The 21578-nt window shown below is 36.4% G+C and overlaps 1 protein-coding gene across 8 annotated transcripts; it reads left to right on the top strand.

Moving 5' to 3' along the window:
* The first annotated feature begins 73 nt into the window (after nucleotides 1-73).
* ZDBF2 (zinc finger DBF-type containing 2) lies at nucleotides 74-19572 on the top strand. Of its 8 annotated transcripts, XR_014317777.1 has the most exons (10): nucleotides 74-153; nucleotides 3349-3460; nucleotides 4057-4108; nucleotides 4602-4653; nucleotides 5173-5278; nucleotides 6114-6241; nucleotides 11280-13357; nucleotides 13815-13884; nucleotides 14155-14252; nucleotides 16080-19572. XR_014317777.1 is itself a non-coding variant. In XM_082763431.1 (9 exons), the coding sequence occupies exons 3-9, from the start codon at nucleotides 4057-4059 to the stop codon at nucleotides 16083-16085; spliced, it is 3180 nt and encodes a 1059-aa protein (XP_082619557.1). In that variant the 5' UTR covers nucleotides 74-153; nucleotides 3349-3460; the 3' UTR covers nucleotides 16086-19570. The 8 variants fall into 8 exon arrangements, 5 of the variants coding, with proteins under 5 accessions (XP_082619557.1, XP_082619559.1, XP_082619558.1 ...); XR_014317778.1 differs by having other exon boundaries at nucleotides 11280-13884; nucleotides 16080-19571; XM_082763431.1 differs by having other exon boundaries at nucleotides 11280-14017; nucleotides 16080-19570.
* Nucleotides 19573-21578: the final 2006 nt, after the last annotated feature.

The raw sequence follows: 21578 nt of genomic DNA, 5'->3' as shown, positions 1-21578 counted from the left end.
TGAGGGGAAGGCGGGGACCCGAGCGGGCGGAGCGAGGCGCTGAGGGGACGGCGCTGAGGGGAAGGCACCGCCCGCCGCCCCGGAGCAGGAAGCGGGGGATGGCGGCCCCTGACCCCGGCGCGGCACGGAAGAGCTTGCGGGGAAGGGACGGAGGTGAGGCGGTGCCGGGGAGCGAGCCGGGCGGCGGGCGGGCAGGGGAGGGGCCGTTGGGGCCAGCCCGGGCGGGCGTTAACGGGCGTTAACGGGCGGCGGTTGCGGAGCCCCCTCAGCTCCCCGCGCGGGGCGGGCGGAGCGCTGCGAAGGCGGCGGGGCCCGGCCCGCCTCGGCTCGCTGCCGGCCCCGGCGCTGCCCGCCGGCCCCGGGGGGGGGACGGGGCGTGGAGCCTGAGGCGGCCCCGCGGGGAGCGGGCGCTCCCGGGGCGCTTCCCCCGCGCTGCCTCAGCGAGGTCGGGTAGCGGAGGCGCTGGGGAGGAGCGGCTCGGGCCGGCCCCGCTGCTCCTTCGTAACTTGTTGTCGGCACGAGGCTTGCTCTGAGGCCTCCGATGCGCTGTCCAGATGCGCTGCTGGCTCCTCTTTGTGTACGTTTCGTGCCTTTTGTTGGTGTTCGGATACAAGGGGCATAAACTAAACTTATGGCTAGAAGGATCTATGAAATCAAATGCTGCTGTGTGGAGCCAGTTGTTCTTACATTCACAGTTTACATTTTTTACCAGTGTTAAAGCGTTTAAATGAAAGATTATACAAATTATTTTTTTTATTCATCAGTTTAAAATATTTACAGTTGGAGTACTCTTAGCAAAGCCTGCAAATGTGAAAAATCCTTTGTGCGTTTATAGATGTAGGGTCTGCTTTGATAAAGTAAGGATTGCAGTCAGGCTTGCCAGATTTTATTTGTATAAATAAGGCATCTACATAGGATGCTTCCTGTATGTTACTAGGCCATGATTTGAGCTTTTCCTCTGATGCCAGGTAGGATCTGTGTCCCTTCAGATTTTCAGCTTGTTCTGCTCATCAGGGTTCTCACAAAACACAGAGATAAGGAGAATTGTTTTTTTTGTCTCCTGTCAGCTTTGCAGAGAAATATCTCTGACAGACTTTCCTTAGATGTTCACCTCTCCTTTACTTAGTGGTAGCACAGGCTTTTACAAGTTTCCCCTAGCATGACCCCCTCCACAGTGATAAAATCTGGTCCATCCAATCTCCTTGAACTGCAGAAAGTTGCCAGGGAGATGCAGACTGGAATAACTCAGCTATTTTAGTAGTCCTGCACAGTCTGGAGTTACTGCACTTTAAATGTGAGTTTGCATGACTCGACTTAGGGGTTGTTGCTTGCAGATGAATAATCTCTCAGTAGAGCACCACCACCACGTAAATTATTCCTTGAAATAAGAAAGTAATGAACCACTGTAGTAGTTATTCTCCAACATACTGTAGTTGCTGCTTTCTGGCATCTTCTGAGATGAAATCAAGTGTTTTTATGTTGAGGTGTTGTAATCCAGTTTTGGGGCAGTGGATAAATGTTTGCGGTGCCCTCTGCTGACTGAAACGAGCGAGCACTTCCCTGTTTCTCATCAGTTGGAGTGAGTGGGATAGCCTCCTCTGTGGCCACTGCACTCTTGCTACATTACATAGTTGCAGCTATATCTTAAGAATATGTGTATAGTAAAACCTTAGATTTGCAGTCAATTGACTTATTTACAAACAGAAAGAACAAGTTATTTTCCATAGTGCATTATTCACGAAAGATAGTGTTGTGGGCTTTTTCTTCACATCTTTCTGGGTCCCAGCTGTGCATAGGGCACTGAACAGGGTGACTTAGACCTGTTGATATGTCAAGAAAGCCTTTCTTGCTTGACAGATGAGCTTGTTTTGCCCACTTGCAGGATCAGATTGATTATCAGTAAGTAGTTTTTCATGGGTCAGGTTTTCAGGGCCACAGGGGATTTTTTATATTCTCCTGAACTCTTGGATATTGCTTGCTTCCAAGTGTTTTCCTGTCTCGTGATTTTCATATTGTTCTTGGAGCTGTGGGCACTACATGTTCTTGCTGTCTGACAGTGATATGCATCAACTTTACTGAAAGCCCTGATGCTGTTGTCAATTTATTACTTTCAGATACAAAATGGCAAAGCTAAAGTGCTCTATCTTCTTGTGTATAGTTAATGTATGTCCACCCTGTGCTGGAGTAATCACCTTTTATTAAAAACAAACAAAACCAGAAAAACAAATGCAAATTGATGTCAAAGATCAAAAGCACAATAACAGTTGTACATATAGTCGTATTTGACTCCTGCTCTGAACTCTGATGTGGAAGAGACAATTTCCTGACCACATGCAAGAACACAGGCTTCTTGTTGCTCTTAATTAAGGATCCTAATGTTGGTGGTGTAAATGTTCCTTATATGCAAACTTGGTGGTGGCAATAATGTAGTCAGAGCAAGGTTTCTAAGAACAATTATTATTATTTTTTTAATTACATTAATTAGTACAATATACTACAGGAATAGTATGGGGGGGTGTCTTGGAATTGACATTTTAAGGTATTCCTTTTTAACCATAACTGCTCTAGCAGCCCTCCTATTTTACATGTATAATGTACAGTGTGTAGTGAGGAAAGAGCCAAACAATTAACAACAACAAAAACATAGTTGTAAAAAGTAAAAGTCACTGATTTGAAGCTCTAGGTTTGTCATTTCACAATCACATAAATGGTAAGCCAAGAGCAGGTCTAGGAATTACTAAGTCCTGAGTTTTAAGACAGGATGTGGTACTTTCACTGTGATGCTAGTAACAGGGATTGTGGAAATTACTGTAGCCTTTCCCAGTCTGTAACATGGAAATTATGATACTTCACTGAGTATGCAATAATTAATTCATAAAATGCTTTGAATGTCCAGGATACTGTAAGAGTTCAAGTTAGTGTTTTGCTGCAATATCTAGTGGATTTACATAACCTAAATGAAAGAAAACTTTTTTCTGAGTAGGTTCATAAATGATGCTCAAAATATGTTCGTTTCAATTTGGTTAATATTGATGAATTTATTTTCTGTTATTGTGGAAACATACTTAATTTCATGAACAATAGCATCAACAAAATTTAATATGTAGGGTCTATGAGGAGAAAAGAAGGAACAAAGTTATTCCAGAAGGAACAGTTATCGTTTAGGGAGGAAATGCTGTCAGAACTACTTCCATAATAAAAAAAGAAAGATATACTGCAGACTTCAGAAAGATATTCATTAATTTTGCTGTTTGCAAAGTGGTACAGAAAAATTTACATGCCCAAGGGCATGGAAAACATACATTACTAGCTCTATTTTAAAAGTCTCTTTAACTTTATTGTTGACAGATGGGATGAGAAGAGATAAGTGTCCTGCACTGCAAATGGCCTCCCGTTTGGCATTTACTGGGTGCTAGCCCAGAATCATCTTTGGTGGAGGAAGAAGGTTGATGACACTAAGGTTTGTACAAGAAGGCTGACTTTTTTTAATTTTTTTTATTTATTCTGTAACATAAAAGGGCTGTGTGAATCTTGGAAGCTTTTTGTGTTTGGGAACCCTAAAGTATGTTGCTACAGTCAGGTTTTAATTAAAAATTGTGGGGCTCATTGTTGGTTTGCAGGTATTCTGAACAGTGAGGATTACTTTTCCAGCCTTGATGATTATTTTGTTTGGTCTAGATCTTGTATGGTTTTTATTAGCATACCTCTTCCATCTTTAATGTAAAGACAAGAAATTAAGCAATTAAATGAATTTAATAATATTACTGCTTAATAACCTAACACAGTCTAAGCTGTATTCATAAATATAGTATTTGATTTAATTAAATAGGTCATAAATTGTCCCATTCTCCTGTCAAAGCTAGCATGAATACTTAAATAGGTTTGGGTAACCTAGTAAAGCAGAAATTGTTTTTTACAGTAGATTAAACTAAGTCAAGGTCTATAGTTGAAACAATATAGTGCATCTGAATAGCTTGGAGCTTGGACTAAAGGATGAGCTTGAGGATGGGTGTGGGTTTTTTGTTTTTTGTTCTCAGTTTCATTTTTGATTTACAGATGTTTGACAGAATCAAACGATCTGATGAAGCTTCTGCTTCTTCAGCACAAGGTGAGGAGATTAAAGTACATATTTTTTGTTGCAGTTATTTATTAACATAATAATAGTATTATGTTAATTAGTTTACCTGAAATTCAGTTGTGTAAATCAGTTTTCAAAATTTCAATATGGAGCTTAGATGGAAAAAGTGACTTCTAAATTATCCACAGGTTTCCATGCAGACATAATTTTTGTGTCTTTTAATAAGCTGTTTAAGACACTACATTTTGTTTCAGTGCTTGTTGATATATGAGTCTATCAGTACACGTTGCCTAATCTTGATCCCAGACATATCAAAAATATACCCACTCACCTCAGCCATGAAGGCATAAAGTTTATTTTATGTACCTCACAGAGCATCCATGAGGATGAAAGGGTCTCTCTAAATGTTTTTTTTTGAATTTCTAAACTTCTTAACTTCCTTTAAAATGATAGTTTTGACAAGTAAAAATTAAAGGAGTTAACTGACTTCCTCCTCTTTGTTTTCCTGTGTTTTTTACTACAGGAATGGAAAGACAGGGTGTTGAAGGTTCGCTACAACAGGACAGCAACAGCAGGTGAGTTAGGTGATAATCTAACTGGCATCCAGTTTACTGCTAGCACAAAGTAAAACAGGAATTACCCATTTTTCAATCTTAACTGTCATCTTGTGTAATGGATGACAGTGATGTGATAGAGATCAAATATATCATGGAGGTCTTTTGTCTTGTATCCACACTTCTTAAAACTAGGGTAAGGGGCACTGTGACTTTTTCTGGAGAGATGATTCTCTTCAGACTACAGTCAACTCAAATTAGAATTTGTGTTAGCTGTGCCCTCAACCTGTTATCCTTTGTTCTGCATTTAAGAAAAAGTTTTCTTTAGTTAGATTTGCTTGGGAATAGCCTAAAATGCGTATTCTTATTTGGTATTATAATTCTGAAACAGAAATGTTTATCTTGCAAGTTTGTTGCAGCTCTGTAGTAAGATAGATAGGATAGATAGGATTCAGGATTTCTGTGTTAAGAACTTGAATTAACAAACGAATGTTGTTTTTTGTACTGAAATGTCTTGGTATTATTACCTGGTTCTTTCAGTTTGCATACAAGAGGGCAAGAACATCCTCGGCCTGGAGTATCCACCATGCAGAATAGGCAAGGATACTGCAACTGCTGCCATGTACACTACAGTAATCTGGAACAGGTAAGAAGCCTACAGCATAACACAGCAGCAGATAGCAAGAAGTACAAATAGGCTTTATCAGCTTACAAAATGTCATTCTCTACACTGAACAACCAACACTGAACAATGGAAAATTAGCAATTTGTAAATTGTACTGAGTGTGCACAGAGAAGAGGAATCACTTTTACCTGTTAAAAAGAAGCTGGTGGAATGGCATGCTTGCTGCAGTTTGTTTTTCTGAAGTGTCACCCTGCTGTGCATTACACTTATTAGGTTTATTTCAGTGGCTTTAATTTTAAGATTTGTATAGACTGTGTCAAGTATTAGGGCTAATATATTGGATATAAAAGCTGAAGACGTTTGATCAACTACTTCTCTGTGTTTAACTCTGTTGGTCTCTTATGTTTTAGACTTTTCTAACTAGAGAGTAGGAGCCTATTTAATCTTCTATGCTATGAAAAGTCTCCAGAGTTTGAGTGAATTATGGGATGTTTGCTCATATGAAGTCCAAAAATATTTTTAGTCATTGTTTATAGATATGTTTAGAGTATTTGTACCAATCACAAGAGATTTGTGAGCATCTCTCAGATCTGCTAATTTAGATTCCATTTCAGAAGGGGTTTAAGCACATTTTAGTATATTATTTGTGACTCCCTAAGCATTCTTATGGCCTTAATGCAATGAGAATTTTAGTAGAAAAGACTGAAGATTTTCCTTTCTACTTAAACATTTTCATTGTAAGGAGAAACGTTTAACCTGGGAAGTAACTTTTCTGAACATAGGAAGTAACTTTTCTGAATAGGTCAGTGTGTCAACAATGATATTAAACTAGCAATATGTTTTGTCTTTCCATCAGCATATTTTCAGCTCCCAGCACAGACATTTTACCACTTACTGCAGGAATCGTATGGGTACCAGTAGCTTGATGGAGCGTTTCCTGCAAGATGTTTTGCAGCATCATCCCCACCGATACCATGACAGCAGGTATAATACAGTTCATTTGTTTTTAAATGTATCCTAGTAGAATGCATGTATTGTGAATTCTTATTTCTGTTCCATTTCTGAACAGTAAGTTTTGCCCATTTGAGGTGAAATTTCCAAATTGCTTTCAATATGAACAAGAGTGTATTTATGTAATTGTTGTCCAGTGTATTCCAATTGTGTTCTCTCTGCACTTCCAAACTTCATTACACTGCTTAAGGATTTGATATAACACCATTGATACCAATTAAATATGAAGACCTGATGAAAAGAAGGAGTATACTGGTCAGCTAGAATATATACACTGTGGGCTTAATTTATATATTTCACAGTATATTTTATGGTATGTATCGAGTTCATAATTTTGGCTTGCTGAATGTGGTGCTTGTCAGGTGAATACTTATGGTTATTTATCCATTATTATTGGAGTTTTTTATTCTTAGAGTTACTACGTGCATGAATTAAGTTAATTGGCCAGTTCATCATTGCTCAGATTTGAAGTGTTCTCTTTATCATGTGCACATTTAAGAGTGATAAGAGGGCCTGTAGAAAGGCCAGCTGAAAGATCTGTTAAGTCTCATTCCTTGTTATGTTCTGAAAGGCAGTCAAAAATCCCAATCTGAACCCAGTATATTGTATTTTGATAAATAACTTTTTTTTTTTTGCTACTTTTTCTGTATCTCTCATTATTGGAAAATGCAGGATATACTTTAAGGCAACACCCAAATTAAAAAGCTAGATATCTCTTGAGGTGTTGCTAATACAAGGTTATTTCATTTGGTGAATAAAATCTGCTAATTAGTAAAAAAACAAGCTATCCGTTTTCCTCTAAGTTGCTGGTAGAATGAATAGAATAAGCAAAATAATGTACAAGGCCTGGATAAAATAGGATGGCAAGTGGGGGAGGAATAATTCCAAATCTATACAGAGTTTGGAGGAAGAAAACCAAAGATGGAAGAGAGCGTGAATAGACTTTTGTTGTGATTCTGCTCTGAAAAAGACTGAGTCAGAAAGTGATTTAAGTAGCATCTGGGGTAAGGATAGGATTCTCTTTTCTTACATAAAATCTCTTGCATTGATGCATAGTTTCACAAAGTAAATGCTTATACAAACCATGCAGAAGCTGAATTCACACAAGGGATCTTAAGACTGTAATTTAAAAGGATTATACAAATATTTGTGAGCCTTGATTTATTTTGCAGAACCAACCAGTATCACTAGTAGTGATGTGGCAGAAGGAAAAAAATTAATCTGAGCTTTGCCTTTTGCTGAATTTCAGAGGATATTGGTGTTCTGCCTTTCCTCATGGTCCAAAAAAAAAAAGGAAAAAAAAGAGGATGAGGGGGGGAGGAAAAACTATCCCTTCCTCCAAACTCTTGATATGATTGTTTTTTCGATAAAGAACTAATATTGAAATATTGAGCATTTAAGAGAGTAAATCTCTTTGATTTTTGGTGTATTTTGTCATAAAACTGCCAAAAGTACCTAACTTCAGAACTGAGGTTTTATTTCACCCCCCAGAAACATTTGTTTGTAAATAATTTCTGAAAATCACATGTTCTGGTAAGTGAGCAAGGAGCCTGGGAATTTGCTAGCTTATCCACATCAAAATCCATTTAGTGCTATATAGTTTTCTAGCAGCTTCCAGACGCTGAGTGTTTCAGACAAAGATGGAAGAACTCTGAGAAAGTTAAAAGATTAAAGGAAAAGACAAAACCAGTACAAATAGATTTAATTCTGATCTATAAGATTTTGAAGTTGACAAAGATTCTTTACCTCAGTGCTTAGGTGTGTGCACCAGTAGGGCACAGCAGTTCAGCTGACAGGCATAATTTGATCATCTGATGCATTTCATTACCTTGCATTCAAATGATGATAATCCTTTTTTAATTTCTAAAAGGTTTCTTCTTGTGCTTAGTCAGTCCTAATAACTCTTATCTGTACTCTTATGAATTTATCACCCCCCCCCCCGCCTTTTTCTTTTTCAAAAAGAATTCCACTGTATTCTATATCACACTTCCTCAGCCAGTGGTGTATAATCACGTTTTTGGAGTTACAGAAGGAATATTACAGATTGTGTCATAACCTGTATTCATTCCTTTTACTGCGTCTTGAGCAGGGAGGAGTTGTGTACTGCTGTTCGTAAATTGTTGTGGCTTGTTAGGCTCATGCAAAGTGTGTTGTAAGTTGTATCCTTTGTTTTTTATCAAAATTGAACTCAACCTCTCCATTGCATTACTTTATTTGTTCACAGGATCCTTACAGCATTTTTTTTGTCATCTGCAGATTTTAATACTTTACAAAAATTTTGAAAGGGCAAGTGAGTCATAAAACTTAGCCTGAACCAGAGGGTATTCTGCTTCTGATCTTTTTGTCATGGTGAAGATTGCTTAATCTATTTGATACTAGCAATCAATTTGTTTTTTGATTGCTTTTTTTCCTCCACCAATAATTTTTTATTTTTTTAATAGACTCCAAAGGACCTTAATGAAAGACTCTTGCATATCTAAATAGTCCATCTTTTCTTCTTTACTCACTCCTTTATTACTGCCTAATGCATCTAGTGTTTGCACTTAAGAAAAATCTTAAATGAACTTTATCCATGGAGCCATAGGTAGTGAGTCTGTAATAACAAACTTCTTTTCTTTGGGTGTGTTAATGCATATATTGACAGCCAATACTTGATATGTACATCACTCAACTGAGTGAAGAATAATATACCAATTGCCAAAGTAAAATACTCTTCAAATTACCTTGTTATAAATGGCATACAGTGCTTCATCACTTTTTTATATAGCCAGTGTGTGTGTTGTTTTTTTTTTTTTTTTTTTTTTTTTAATGAGTTGAATTGATAGGAGGGAACTTTGATCAATAAGATGTTCATGTGAATGCTGTTGTTTCCTTGGAAGGCTTTTTATGTTTGATGAATGTTGCTTCAGTCCCTGCACTGTGAAATACCATAGGTCTTGGTCTTCTAATAACTTCAATTTCAATACTATTTTGCATTAGAATGTTGTTTTGTTTATGGCTGTTAGTGACTCTGTAGTTCTCCTCACATGACTTAATTAATAGAGATTTCAGCACTCTGTGAAGGAGTCTCAGAGCTGTTAGTAATTATTTTTGAGAGGCCACAGAGACTGTGTGGGATGTTTCAGAAGGACTGGGGAAAAAAAACGTAAAGGTTGTCAATTTTAAGTAAGGGCAGAGAGGACCTACTTGTAGACTTCTTTGCTTAAATTATGGTATTTCCCTGGCAGTTGAAAAAATGAGCTCTTCATAAAAATCCAGAAGACAGTGAATTGATGAGTAACGGTTACTGCTGATTTAGTCAAGGAAAATCACATCAGGTCATCTTTAACAGGGTAACAGACCTTGTGAATAGAAGAGAATCATCCATTTCGGCACCATCTGTCCTGTTGCATCTATCATGCCATCTATCAAAACCCCAGATTTTGGCATGTTCTTGTATGAGACTTATAAGCAAGCTAAGGAAAATGTGATTGGAGATTAAACAGTGATTAAATGAGTAACTGGCTGGAAAAAAGTATTTATTTCTGGCTTGGGGGTAGAGTGGGAGAGAGACCATGAAAGATCCAACAAATCTCATGTTGGATCATGAATGAGTCCTATCCTGAGCCTTGAAGTATGTGGTTTTGAGTATGATTTACTGGTGCATTTTTTTCAGTTTGTTTTGCTTTGCTTTTTGTTTCTGTTTTGGTGATAATCCTATGAAGTATGTTTTTTATTGCACTAAGTCTTGTCATCTCTATAGAGGCCAAGTCAACTTTAATTTTTTTTTTAAAGTAGCCAAATCTCTTTTTTTTTTTTTTTTTTTAATTTTCAACCATAAAACAGTAATTCTAATGTGAGAATTCTCTCTCTTCTATTTTTCACAATCAAAGACTGAGACATAGCTATATTCAGAAAAATTCTGTGATTGTTTTTCAGTATGAAGTAGCCAGTTGGAAATACTTGCTATAGGCTTACTTGGTATCAGCAGGCTTAATTAATAACTTTAGTAAAATCAGACACATTAATGTCTGAATCCTTCAAGGAGTTCAACATGTTGACTACTGAATGCTTATAACCAAGGAAATTACTATGCAATAGAATTTATTCACAGTACGTCCTTAGCAGATGAATGCACCACAAAAGATGCATGGCATGCATTAAAGCACACATCTCTTTTGGCTCTTAAAAGGCCTAGTCAAAACTTTCAGGGGAAGCATCGTATTCTCCCTTTAGCTATATTTGCTACATTTTAAAACTTTTTTCTTATTTTATTTTCAGTTGTTCCAATATTTGTAACCTTGTGGGTTCCTGTGGTATATAAGAAATGGTCCATGTCTGTCTGTTCTGTTAATTCTGCAAGAAATAGGCATTTTATTCTAGTCAGTCCTAAAAACAGAGTGGCCAGTCCTAGGATATATAAAGGTGCGCTGTTTTCACAGTGAGCCTGAACAATCATAACTTGGCTTCTTATAGAAGTGAGTTAGAGCTGTGGTATGTCTGTGAGAAGCAATAAGCATGGAACTCCTTGGTGGGAATGTGTACAGAGTTCCTATCAGGCAAACATGTTTTTCAGGGAAAGAGGCGTTCATAGTCAATAGTATTTTTAATGCTGTGCCTTATTATAAAGTTCCGTTTCTTTACAAAAGCTCATTATTTAATTAATTGTAGTTTTACCAGGGAAAGAACATCCTTCTAAGCTCACAGCTTTGAACAAATGAAACCTCTTCAGTTTTCTTGCTTTATTCTATTTTATAAAATTATTATAACGTAAGTTTGGCAATTCTTAATGGATAGTTGCATGGAGAAGGTAACCAACCAATGCCCGGGTTGTCTTTTGCTTTGTGGAACATTTCTTGTTTCACTTTCTAATGGAATTTCTCTGTTAAAATAGTAGAGCTGGAATCCTGTGTTTGTTCATTAGGTGTGATGCACTCTAGGTAATTACTTTTTAAAAGCTATTGTTAAAAAAAAAAATCTTAAACATATTTACAGTGTTTATATAGTTGATTTTTTTATTTATTTCTTTTAGGCCAACCTATGATGACATGCCACTCCAAATCACTCCAGCATCTGCTAGGATTGCTTGCCTGTCTTCAGAAGAGACAGAGAAAAAGAATAGAGGCACACAGGAGATTTCCAGCAAAGACCAGGAGTCCAGTGATGAAATGTGCTCTTCTGCTCCACGTCCCTCTCATGAGGGCCCAAAGGAAACTTCTGTAACACAAACACTTACTCAGAAATTAAAAACTGAGAAGGAATGTGTTGTAGGAATATCCCAGCAGTCTACTGGCATTTGTAGCAATGAGAAACGGGATGTCCTGAAAGATGCTCAAACTGCAAATCGTAGCCATGAAGACCAGTTTACAGCTGTGAGCCCCATACCTCAGCATTTGTCTGTCACTCCTTTAATACCTAGTTCTTCTGTTAATCCTAAAATAGAAAAAAATGCTGAGAATTTGTCGTCATCAAATAAGATTCCACATAGTGGATGTGATGAAACAGGAACAGAGATAGGCGATAGGGATGTGTTATTGAAACCATGCTTGAATCCTGCTCTGGCGCTGGCTCACCCCAAATACCCTTCAGTTTCACAACAGAATCCTGTATATAGGCACAGGGATTCTTTACTTATTACCTCAGGTCAATCTCTTTTAAAACAAGATGGTTTACAAACTCAGGATGAAACTTCGGTGTCTGATTTCCATCTCAGGGATACTGTGGGTATTAACAGCTCCCTAGATCTTGGGACTTCCCCACAACTAGCAGGATGCAAAAATGTGAAGACAAACATGGGTGATGAAAGTTCAGTGGATGAAACTATTGAAAATGTTATTCTGAAGTACTGCCATGGAACCACATATGAAGAACTTCATTTCAAAGAGGAGAACAATCTCTGTTTAACTGTTTCGTCGCTTCTGGATCGTACTCATTTAGAGGGCTCTGAAATGAGTTTTGACTGTGATGCACCTATTCAATCAGGAACAGACTTACCCAAGGCAGCTGTAAAAGACATAGAGTTGCTAAAAGAGGTCCAAATAAGTTTGCAAGATAAAGATTATGGAACACAGCTCTCTTCTGTTTTAAAAGGTGAATCATTGCAGCAAATAGAAACAGTGAAGCGGGATGTAGTAGCTCATACTGAAGAACCAGTTCTTCCAGCTCTGCCTCATGTGCCTCCTTCTTTTGTGGGAAAGACTTGGTCTCAAATAATGTATGAAGATGATATCAAAATTGAAGAACTTGTGCGTGATTTCAGGGAAGGTCGTTTTCGCTGCTACTTTGACAGCGAATCCACAGCCAACTTTACTGGGAGGAGAATGAAGAAAAAAAAGCAGAAAGACGAGAAAAAGGATGATGCTGCTGAGGGTAACAGAGTAGAAAGTACATCAGTTAAAGCACTGCCAGAATTTAATGATGCTTTAAGTGGTGGCTCTGATTTTGATAACCAATCTGTAGCTTCAGATATGCTATGCAACCAACAAATTCTTAAAATGCCTAGGAAAAGGACATGGCGCCTAGCTTCAAGATGCCAGGTGGTTAAAGTTAGCCATGGCACACAAACAAGTCTATTGGATTACCCTGTAACAAAAAGAAAAATGGCTAGAAGGGAGTCTGATCAAGCTGATCAGAAAGAAAGCACCATGTGGTCAGAAGGTGAAAAGACTCCGAACATGAAAACTAGACTATGTGCCCTTAAACTTCCTGAGTCCTATAGCAAGATTATGAGCCCTGTGCAACCCAAGACAACGGTGTATGTACTTTCATGTCCAGAGATTAAACAGTGTAAAGGTAAACCTGTAGACATTCCTAAAACGAGGAAAAATCGTAACTCCACAGATAGCAAGGACTCTATAAGGTATAAATACAAACAGTGTTCTTTGAAGTATTATGACCCACTGACAAATAGAGTTCTGAAAATGCCTCCCAAGAGTTCTGTTGGAGAAAAGGTCAAAAAGCCCTCCCATGTTAGACAGCTTTTCAGAAGTCTCAGCTTTGATGCAAACATGAGGAAACTAGCTGATGCACAGAGAGAAGGCACACCATCGAAGTCCTGCAATTGGTCAGACCTCTATAGCTCATCCTCGGCAACTCTTCTGGCAGACCCAGGTAAAGGGAACGATACAGTATCAAGTCAAAAAGCAGATGGATCTCCCGTGATTTCTGTAGAAAGAACAGATTGTCTTGTATCTGGTCACTCTGAGAACTCTATGAAACACCTGTCCATTTCACCTTTGAACTCTCACCCGTCTGTGGTAGAAGGAGACTGTAGATTAGCTCCTTTGAACAGCAGAGTTACCAAAACTCCTCTGACCTCCATCAGGAGTGAGCGATTAGAGAGGGAGAATCCAAAAGCAATGTGGAAGAGAAAAGAAGGCACTAGTATAGAACCACTTTTTTCCAAAAAAGCTGCAGGAGCTATGTCTGTCAGATGCACTGTTGGGAGGAGGGGAAGCAGAGTAAGCACAGGCAAACAAACTTCCAGAACTATAAAACAGCAAAAAGAGGGAATGAGAAGGAAACTTTCTCCTTGTGCCCAGAAATCTTCTGCTTTTTCCATACACAGGCGCCAGACAGGGAAAACTACAGTGGGAAAGCACCTTAAGAAAGAAAAGCCTGATGCTAAAAAAATAAAGGTGAGGAGGAAACCAAAAAGGACTTTTCTGAACTCAACAGTCGTCACAGGGATTCCTGAAAAGGGGCAGAAAGTCTCGCCAGGATCTTTTCCTAAAAAGCCAGAGAGCTTCTTCCAAAGTCAGAAGCTGGGAAGTAAGTGGAGATTGGGGTCACCCTAGCACTGTGAACCAACCCTCAAGAAGAACTGCTGTACCGTTACTTCGAAACTGTCTCATTCTACCAGGTGAGAGCTAGCCACCAAAACATCTTTTTTTTTTTTTCCTTTATAGCCAGCACCTGGAAAAGAAGGGAACAAAAGGAGGTCATAGACAAAGCAGCTGAAGTGTTAGAGCTGCAGAAAGTGCAAAGCCAGTCTAATGTGAAACAGGTACAACTTTAAACTGAGTTCTTGTTCCTGATATATGGGACATTATATATGGGGCATATATTGCACTGTTCTACTGTGTAAAGCTGCAGAAGTTGTGCATTTGAGTTAAAAGCACTTAACCCTATTTGCTAAACTTCACTTGTGCATCAAAACAAATGAGCTTGAATAGTATCATATTGTTTTTATGGTATTATCAGTGCGTCATAGTGCACTACAATAGGGTAAATTAGAAGCTGTACTATTGTGCCTATTCTCATTTTTTTCCACATAATTTTAAAGTGCAAAACATAACTCATGCTAAAAATTAATTTAAGGTATCTTAATCTGGGGTGAATTCTGTGTATGTATTTTGTGTTTGTATATATGCACATCTTGTTCAACACGTATGGTATATACTTGCCTATGGAGTGGTATTGAAATTAATACAGTATGATACAATTCAGATCAATTCAGTGTTTTCTTGAAACAAAATACAATTCTACGTGTTTTTATACCAACTTTTTCTTGAAACCCTGTCCAAATCAGTTATTTTGGGCAACAAGTCACTGTGGGCTGTTATCAAGCAATAATGGACCATGCTGGTAAGGAAATATGTCTCCCTTGGGTACTGTTCCAATGGTGGTGGCTATACTGAAACCTCAAATTCAAAAAGAGAATACAGTTTTAGGGTTACTTTATTCTGCTTTTTTTTTTTTTTTTTTTAATAGCTTATTACTAAAGTTCATAGGTTAAATTTACATTCCTTAGTGAGGGGATGGAAAAGTTAGAGACAAGTAGCAGTGAGTTGTTCTAACCTTAAATTTGACATCCAGTGGTTGTTTTTTTTTTTTTTTTTTTATTTTAATTGGGCATACTGTTGGTTTAGTTTTTGTGTGCTGTAGTTGAAACTACTTTTAAATATTCAGTAAAACATTTAAATAAAACAAACCTAAAGCGACATCCATCTAAATATATTAAAATTAAAATATCTGTTTTATAACAGATATTTAAATAAGCTGAATTTAACAAATAAATAAATTGTATTCAATTAGTGATTTTTGTTAGGCCATTGATCTATGATTTTGTCTATGGCAAAAAAAAAAAAGTAGTGTTCTGTGGCTTCGGGTTATATTTGTTTCTGGCTTTTGTTTTGGTTTCTTTGGGTATGTTTTTTTTTGTTTGTTTTTGTTTTTTGTTTGTTTTGCTTTTGTTTTAGTTGTTATGATGACAGCTTATTTAATTAACGTGTGTTTAGGAGACAAACCCTAGTTTTGAAGATGTTTCTATACTTTAAAATCAAAATTAATTGTTCACTTGTATTAAATTAAGCAGAGAGTTAAACTTTGTCACAGTCAGGGCTCTGGTTTGCAAATCTGCAATTTGGTATATTATATAATCTGTTGTACAAGTATACAAATTGACAAATAACTTTACAATACATCTTATATGCTAAAAGAAAGCATATATAAAAGACCAAGACCCTGCTCTCTCTGCCATTACACACTATGTGTGTGCTTTCTCCCCCCCCAAAAATAAATTCAAAACACGTTCTTGATTCGCTTTCTGAAGTGCCAAGGGTCACTAGTTTGTATTGAGATAAAGCTGTGCTATGAAATGTTGTATTTTGAAATACAGCGTCTGAATGAAATGTAAAAGCTGTCATCATAAGCCACTCATTGTTAAAAAAAAAAAAAAAAAAACTTAAAAAAAAAATAAAAAATCCAACTATATAAATGTGCATATTTCCCAGGACAAGTCAACGATGTGCATGTACTTAAACCAGCTGGAAACTAAATTGGAAGTCAAATATCATCTGACGCTTCTTTTTTTTTTTTTTTTTTCTTTTAGTTTTGAAATAAAGTCTGTTTCTATGGATGAGTTTTCCTATGGTTGTCAGTTGACAAGAATCTTATGACTGGATTACAAGTCACTGGAAAAAAAAAAAAAGGGGTTATGCGTTCTTATAGCTCTAAACTAATTGTGCCTGTATAATTTAATATTTTGTCTAATATAAAACTGATTTTTTAAAGCAAAATTTTAATGGAATGGTTTTTATAGAAAGCCTAATTTTTAGATTAAAGGTTTAAAGCAAAAAAAAAAAAAAAAAGATTTTTAAGATAAAGTTTGTTTTAAAGCAAAGCTTTAAATTAACTCTTAAGTCCCATTCTAACATATTTTTATGATACAAGAATGTTTGCCTATCTAATTTCTTCAATCTAATTTTTCACAATATTGTACATATGAAAAGTATAGATTGTTCTGTTTGAGTAAGGTTTAATGCACATTCTACTTTGATTGCTAGTGTGTATTTGTTTACACTCAAAAATACTGTTTTCCATACTCATTTATTGCAAACTTGTCCAGCACAGAAATTTCCTTGAAACAATGAGAGTAATAAAGTATATTGTGGACTATACAATGACTAACTTTTTTAGCATCTTTTTTTTGGGCGGCGGGGTACATAATAGACCCCTTTATCTAGGTGTTGAGCTGTTTACTTTTTTTTAACAGAAAAATTTTATTTAATTAAAAGTGTAAGTAGCTATATATTTACCTTTAAAAAAAAATAAATAAAGATGAACTCTAACAACATTTATTATAGCAGACTTGAGGTCCAAGTCTGGAAACAATTCTGTGGTTGACAATGTAAAAGTGAGATTTAATGTATGCTCAGATTTTATTCTATGCATCTCTTATGACTGTTTTAACACCTCTTCTGTGCATGCTCATTGACTACTAGGAAAGAGGGGAGATTGTGGTATGAGAGAAGCAAATGCAGAATCTGCCTTGGAAGAGGAGTTAATGAAAATATGTGTTTAAAAAAAAAAAAAAAAGGCAGATGTACTCAAAATACCATGTGCATGAAGGACAAATGAGTTTTTGGGGGATCTTGAGGAATTGTTTTACTAATTCCTCATTAATGTTATATATTCTGCTGCTGTTATTGAGTAGCACACTGTTCATTGACATCATGGCCGAAACTTCAGAACATGGTTGTAGAGGCTACAGCAATGGAAAAATTGAATGCTGAAATGCTTTCTCATGGAAATTGAAAGGATGTTTTTTTGTTTTCATCATTGGACAAACGTACTTACCAGTATAGTTTCATGTCTTAATGTGCAAAAGCAAGAAAAGATGTCTTGACTAAAGAGGAACAAAGTCATGCTTTTAGAATCTAACTCGCAGCAGTTAGATGCAGAATAGCTTGCATAGAATAGAAAATAGAATAGAATAGAAAAATGTTACTATTTCTTCTGTGCATGTCATTTTTGACCTTCCATAATTTCATACTTGTAATTTTAGTATATTTAATAATTTTAAATAAGTCCCTCTCCATAAAGTACTCATTCAATTTTTTAAACCTTATTCTAAGCAGCTTGATCTTTATTTTTAGTATTCTGATCCTTGAGTGTGATCTAAACTCTTACTGTGCTAGGTGCTAAGCAAACAGAATAGTAAGTCCCCCCAGATTTAGATGTCTGATGTTTGCTTCTTAGCAGTTCTTGTTTTCTTCTGATTGGATTCTTCATTTTCTAGTTCTTTTTGTGCTTGTAGTATTGAAGCGCTCCTCTCTGGGACTCGCATACAATGAGGTATTTAGTTGTCTTTATAATGTGATTATGATTTAATCCAAAGATTCATGCTAAACTTGTGTCTGAATGAGAACACATCTTCGTGGTTTTCACATTCTTACAATTGGGAATGTATTTTGAAACATTTTTGCCTGATGTAGTTTTTTTTTGTAACTTTTTTTTAATCTGCTTCTTTATCTCTACTGTCTGTGGTCATTTGACATAGTATGTGTTTGTACTAACGTAGTGATGTCACAGACTTTTCAAGTGATATTGCTGGATGTTCTTTCTTTGTATCCTCAGCTCTCAGACATACACTTGGATTTTTTTTCTTAATGTTATGAAGAGCTACAGGACATGATATAGTACCTGGAAATAAATTAGTGACAGGTAACAGAAGTCGATGGTGTCCTGATTTGAAGTGTAGAGGAGAGGTTCATATTTGTGTTTCAGTGCTTCAGAGTCTTACTTCACTGACTAGTGCTAAAAGGATGTAGGATGACAAATCTTAATTTATTTAGCTGTTTTCCCTTCTCTTTCACCTAGGGTAAATCTGCCTCACAATGGATCAATCTGAATTCATACAGAACAGTGTGTCAACTCTTGATGTTTTGGGGATAAGAAAAGTAAAACATACCTCACTTGCTTAATGCAATTGAAGTTCAGCAATTTTTGTTGTCAGTGACTTACTTGCTGTGATTCACAGTATTCCAGATGATAACTTTCTGAAAACTCCATACTCACATAAGTCTGAGCATGCCCAGAAGCAAAGGTTTTGTTCCTTGTTTGCTTATATTGTTATACAGTTATGAATTTATTCATTCCTTCAGCAGAGTCAATCTTGTTTTAATAAAATAAAGACCGAATTCATGTTTTTGTAGTCTTTTTTTTTTTTTTTTTTAAATTCTGGATGTATTAATTAACTTGAAAATAGTTGTTATATATAACTTGTTGGGGATAGAACACCACAAAGTGTCATTCAGTCAGCTATGTTTCTGAAGAAAGCTCATCGTAATTTAAACAGCTGTTCACAACTACAGTATGTTGATCCAGTGGTGTCTTCTGTTGACTGCAACGAAGCCAGGATTCATCCCATCCTGTGGTAAATGAAGCAATGACATCCAAGGATAGCACTGAAAAAGCACTGGAGATATTTTAGATGTCTTCAATTGCATTTTGGCAGCAGGAAACCAAGAAAATCAACCAGCTGGCAAGGTGCCCGCAGAACTTCATGAACAGTGTTGTTTTTTTGTTGTTTTGTTTTTGAGGGCATGTTTATTAAAGAGGGCAGTTGCTGAAAGTATCATAATATTAAATAGTTTTCTACTTTACAGAGAAGCCAATCGATTCTGCATAATTGTAGACTAAATAAATCCTGATTATGATGATCTTGCAATGCATGCAGAAGAACAGCCTTTAAAACTGTGTAAAAATAGTTTAAATGTTTTCTGGTAAATAGGATACCAGAATTGTACTCTATACAATTTTATCGAACAATAGACTACCTTGCATAGAACACCTTGTTCTTTAAATTTAGTAGACATTTTCTGTCTGTAACAGTGCCTGTTTGAAACAGCATAATCTTTTGCAGGAGAGATGCATGCAAATGTGTCAGCTTGAATGGACAAATGGTTGAAAAGCATAGACATTATTTCTTGAGGCTTTAATACATCATAAAATTTCAGGATATGCTTTGCAATTTTCAATCCATCCTTAATGATTATTATATATTATATTATCTGAGTGTAATTATCTACTTAAGCACTGTTGTGCTGTCAAAAAGTGCCTCATTAAATGCATAAGATATAGTTCTACCTTCTAAACCTGGAATTACAAATATCATACTGGAACCAAATTTTAAATCGGGTGATTGCATCTTTCCTGGGAGATGTGAGCAATTCATAACTTGCTTATAGAGTGTCAAGTATAGTAGAGGTCTAGTTTAAACTGGAATATTTGAGAGTTATGATGAAACTTCTGGTTTTAGTTGGTTTTGGATTCATTGGAGTCATTAGTGGTTTAATGCATGAAATTATTGTATTTCTGTGTCACTGGAAGTCGTAATGATTTCCTTGAAGTTCAGAACTGTTTTTGATGAGACACGAACACAAGTCATTATTATACATTATTATAGCTCATATTATTTGTCAGGCTTTCTCTGTCAGTGTTCCTTCTTTAAGGAATACTGAAACAGTTTTTCACAAATATTAGCATTTGTAAATAGCTTTTTTGATCTCTTGCATCCTCAAAAATGTATTTTAGTGTATTAAAGCTGGTCAGCTTTTCCTATTTGCTGTGTCATATTGCATTGACATTGGCACTAGTGCAACTGAAAATGTTTATTATAGTCTACTTAGTTATTAATATTGCAGAAACAAGTTGTAGAATCAAAACAATGAAAATATGTCCTTTCTAGCTCATGCTGAGAGCTGTCTGCTGGTCTGAAGATTATGCTGAGAGAATTAACAGTGAAGGGGATAGGCTTAATCCTCAGAATGAGTGTTGCTTCCCTTGTGGATACAATGCACATGCATGACTTGCCTTTTAATACACTAAAGTGCTAAGAAGACATGTAGAAATGAGGAGTAAGAATTACAGTTGTAGCAGGGATAAAATGAAACAAAACCAATGAATACGCAGTTTTCTGTCTTTGTCTTCCTTATACGTTAATCTCTGTTTTGTCTGAACCTTTGCAAACAGTTATAAAAATCCATTTACTTTCTGTGGTGATTTAGTTCAGATTCTATCATTCTTCTGGTATTTTACATTTATTTGCTTAATACATAAATAATAGCTCTTTGGTAGTGATCTTCTTTTTCCTTTCAGCAACTTTTAGAGGGGAAAAAAGATTATAGCAAAAGTTGTGCACCTATTTCTTTTAGAAGAAACAGTTTAATAAATAAAAGCTAGAAGTTCAAAGGCTGTATGTGGCTACCAGTGGGTTTCTCCAAACACTGGAAGCATCTGTTGTAATTCTGCCCTAATGATGACTAATCAGTCAGTTGTCCAAAAAATGATGGAAATGCTTGGGCTTTTCTTTTCTTCTTTTCAATAGCATTAGACTCAGTCTGCATACAACAAAAAGTAAGCATGCTGAGTTTTTGGCAACAGATATTTCATGGCCTTGGATTTTTAAATATCTAATGCTTTCGTTTTCCACGCTATTCTAGCAAATCATCATTTTCTGAGTTACTGCCAACATATCATATATATGATGGAATTTGGGGTCAGGATAATGTTGGAGTCAAAGTCAACATATTTTCACCTACAACAATTAGTTAATGTTCATACAGCACTTTCTGTGGATGTAAAGAACTCTTCAGTGTTCAATATTACCCAGAATTATCTTCAGTAATCTTACTTTAGATGTCAGTGTTTGTTTTTTGTGAAATGCATTGGTAAGCATATGTACTTCTTTTTTTAAGAGCTTAGAAGATAGCGCAGTAACAGAATTGTGTATTACATGGTGTTTTTTTTTTTACTTCCAAGTTTATAGAGACTTTTACAATGAATATTAGTGTTCATTTTTTCTGCATGTAAAATATTTTTCTCCCTCATGCTCCTCCCTTTTAAAATAAGAATTCCATCTGCAATGCAGAGTTCTCCATCTTTACTTTCTCTGAGATTAGGGTGTGATGAGTGTCATTTGGCTCTAACATGAATATAGTAATTATGTAGCTATTGCTCATGCCTTCATACATCTGAATTTTCAAGAAAATTTTTAAAGGGAGCCAAGTATCCACATATGTCTCTGGTTAAAGCATTCTGTTGGCTA

Source organism: Aythya marila (assembly GCF_965140915.1).
Source record: "Aythya marila genome assembly, chromosome: 6".
Lineage (NCBI taxonomy): Eukaryota > Metazoa > Chordata > Aves > Anseriformes > Anatidae > Aythya > Aythya marila.
Note: the sequence above shows the minus strand (reverse complement) of the source record. Positions and strands in the feature narration are given on the sequence as shown.

Coding starts and splice junctions, on each gene's coding strand:
- ZDBF2 (XM_082763430.1), top strand. CDS start 4,057: ATGTTTGACAGAATCAAACGATCTGATGAAGCTTCTGCTTCTTCAGCA. Junction 5,279..6,113: donor ACTACAGTAATCTGGAACAG/GTAAGAAGCCTA, acceptor TCTTTCCATCAG/CATATTTTCAGCTCCCAGCA. Junction 6,242..11,279: donor CACCGATACCATGACAGCAG/GTATAATACAGT, acceptor TATTTCTTTTAG/GCCAACCTATGATGACATGC.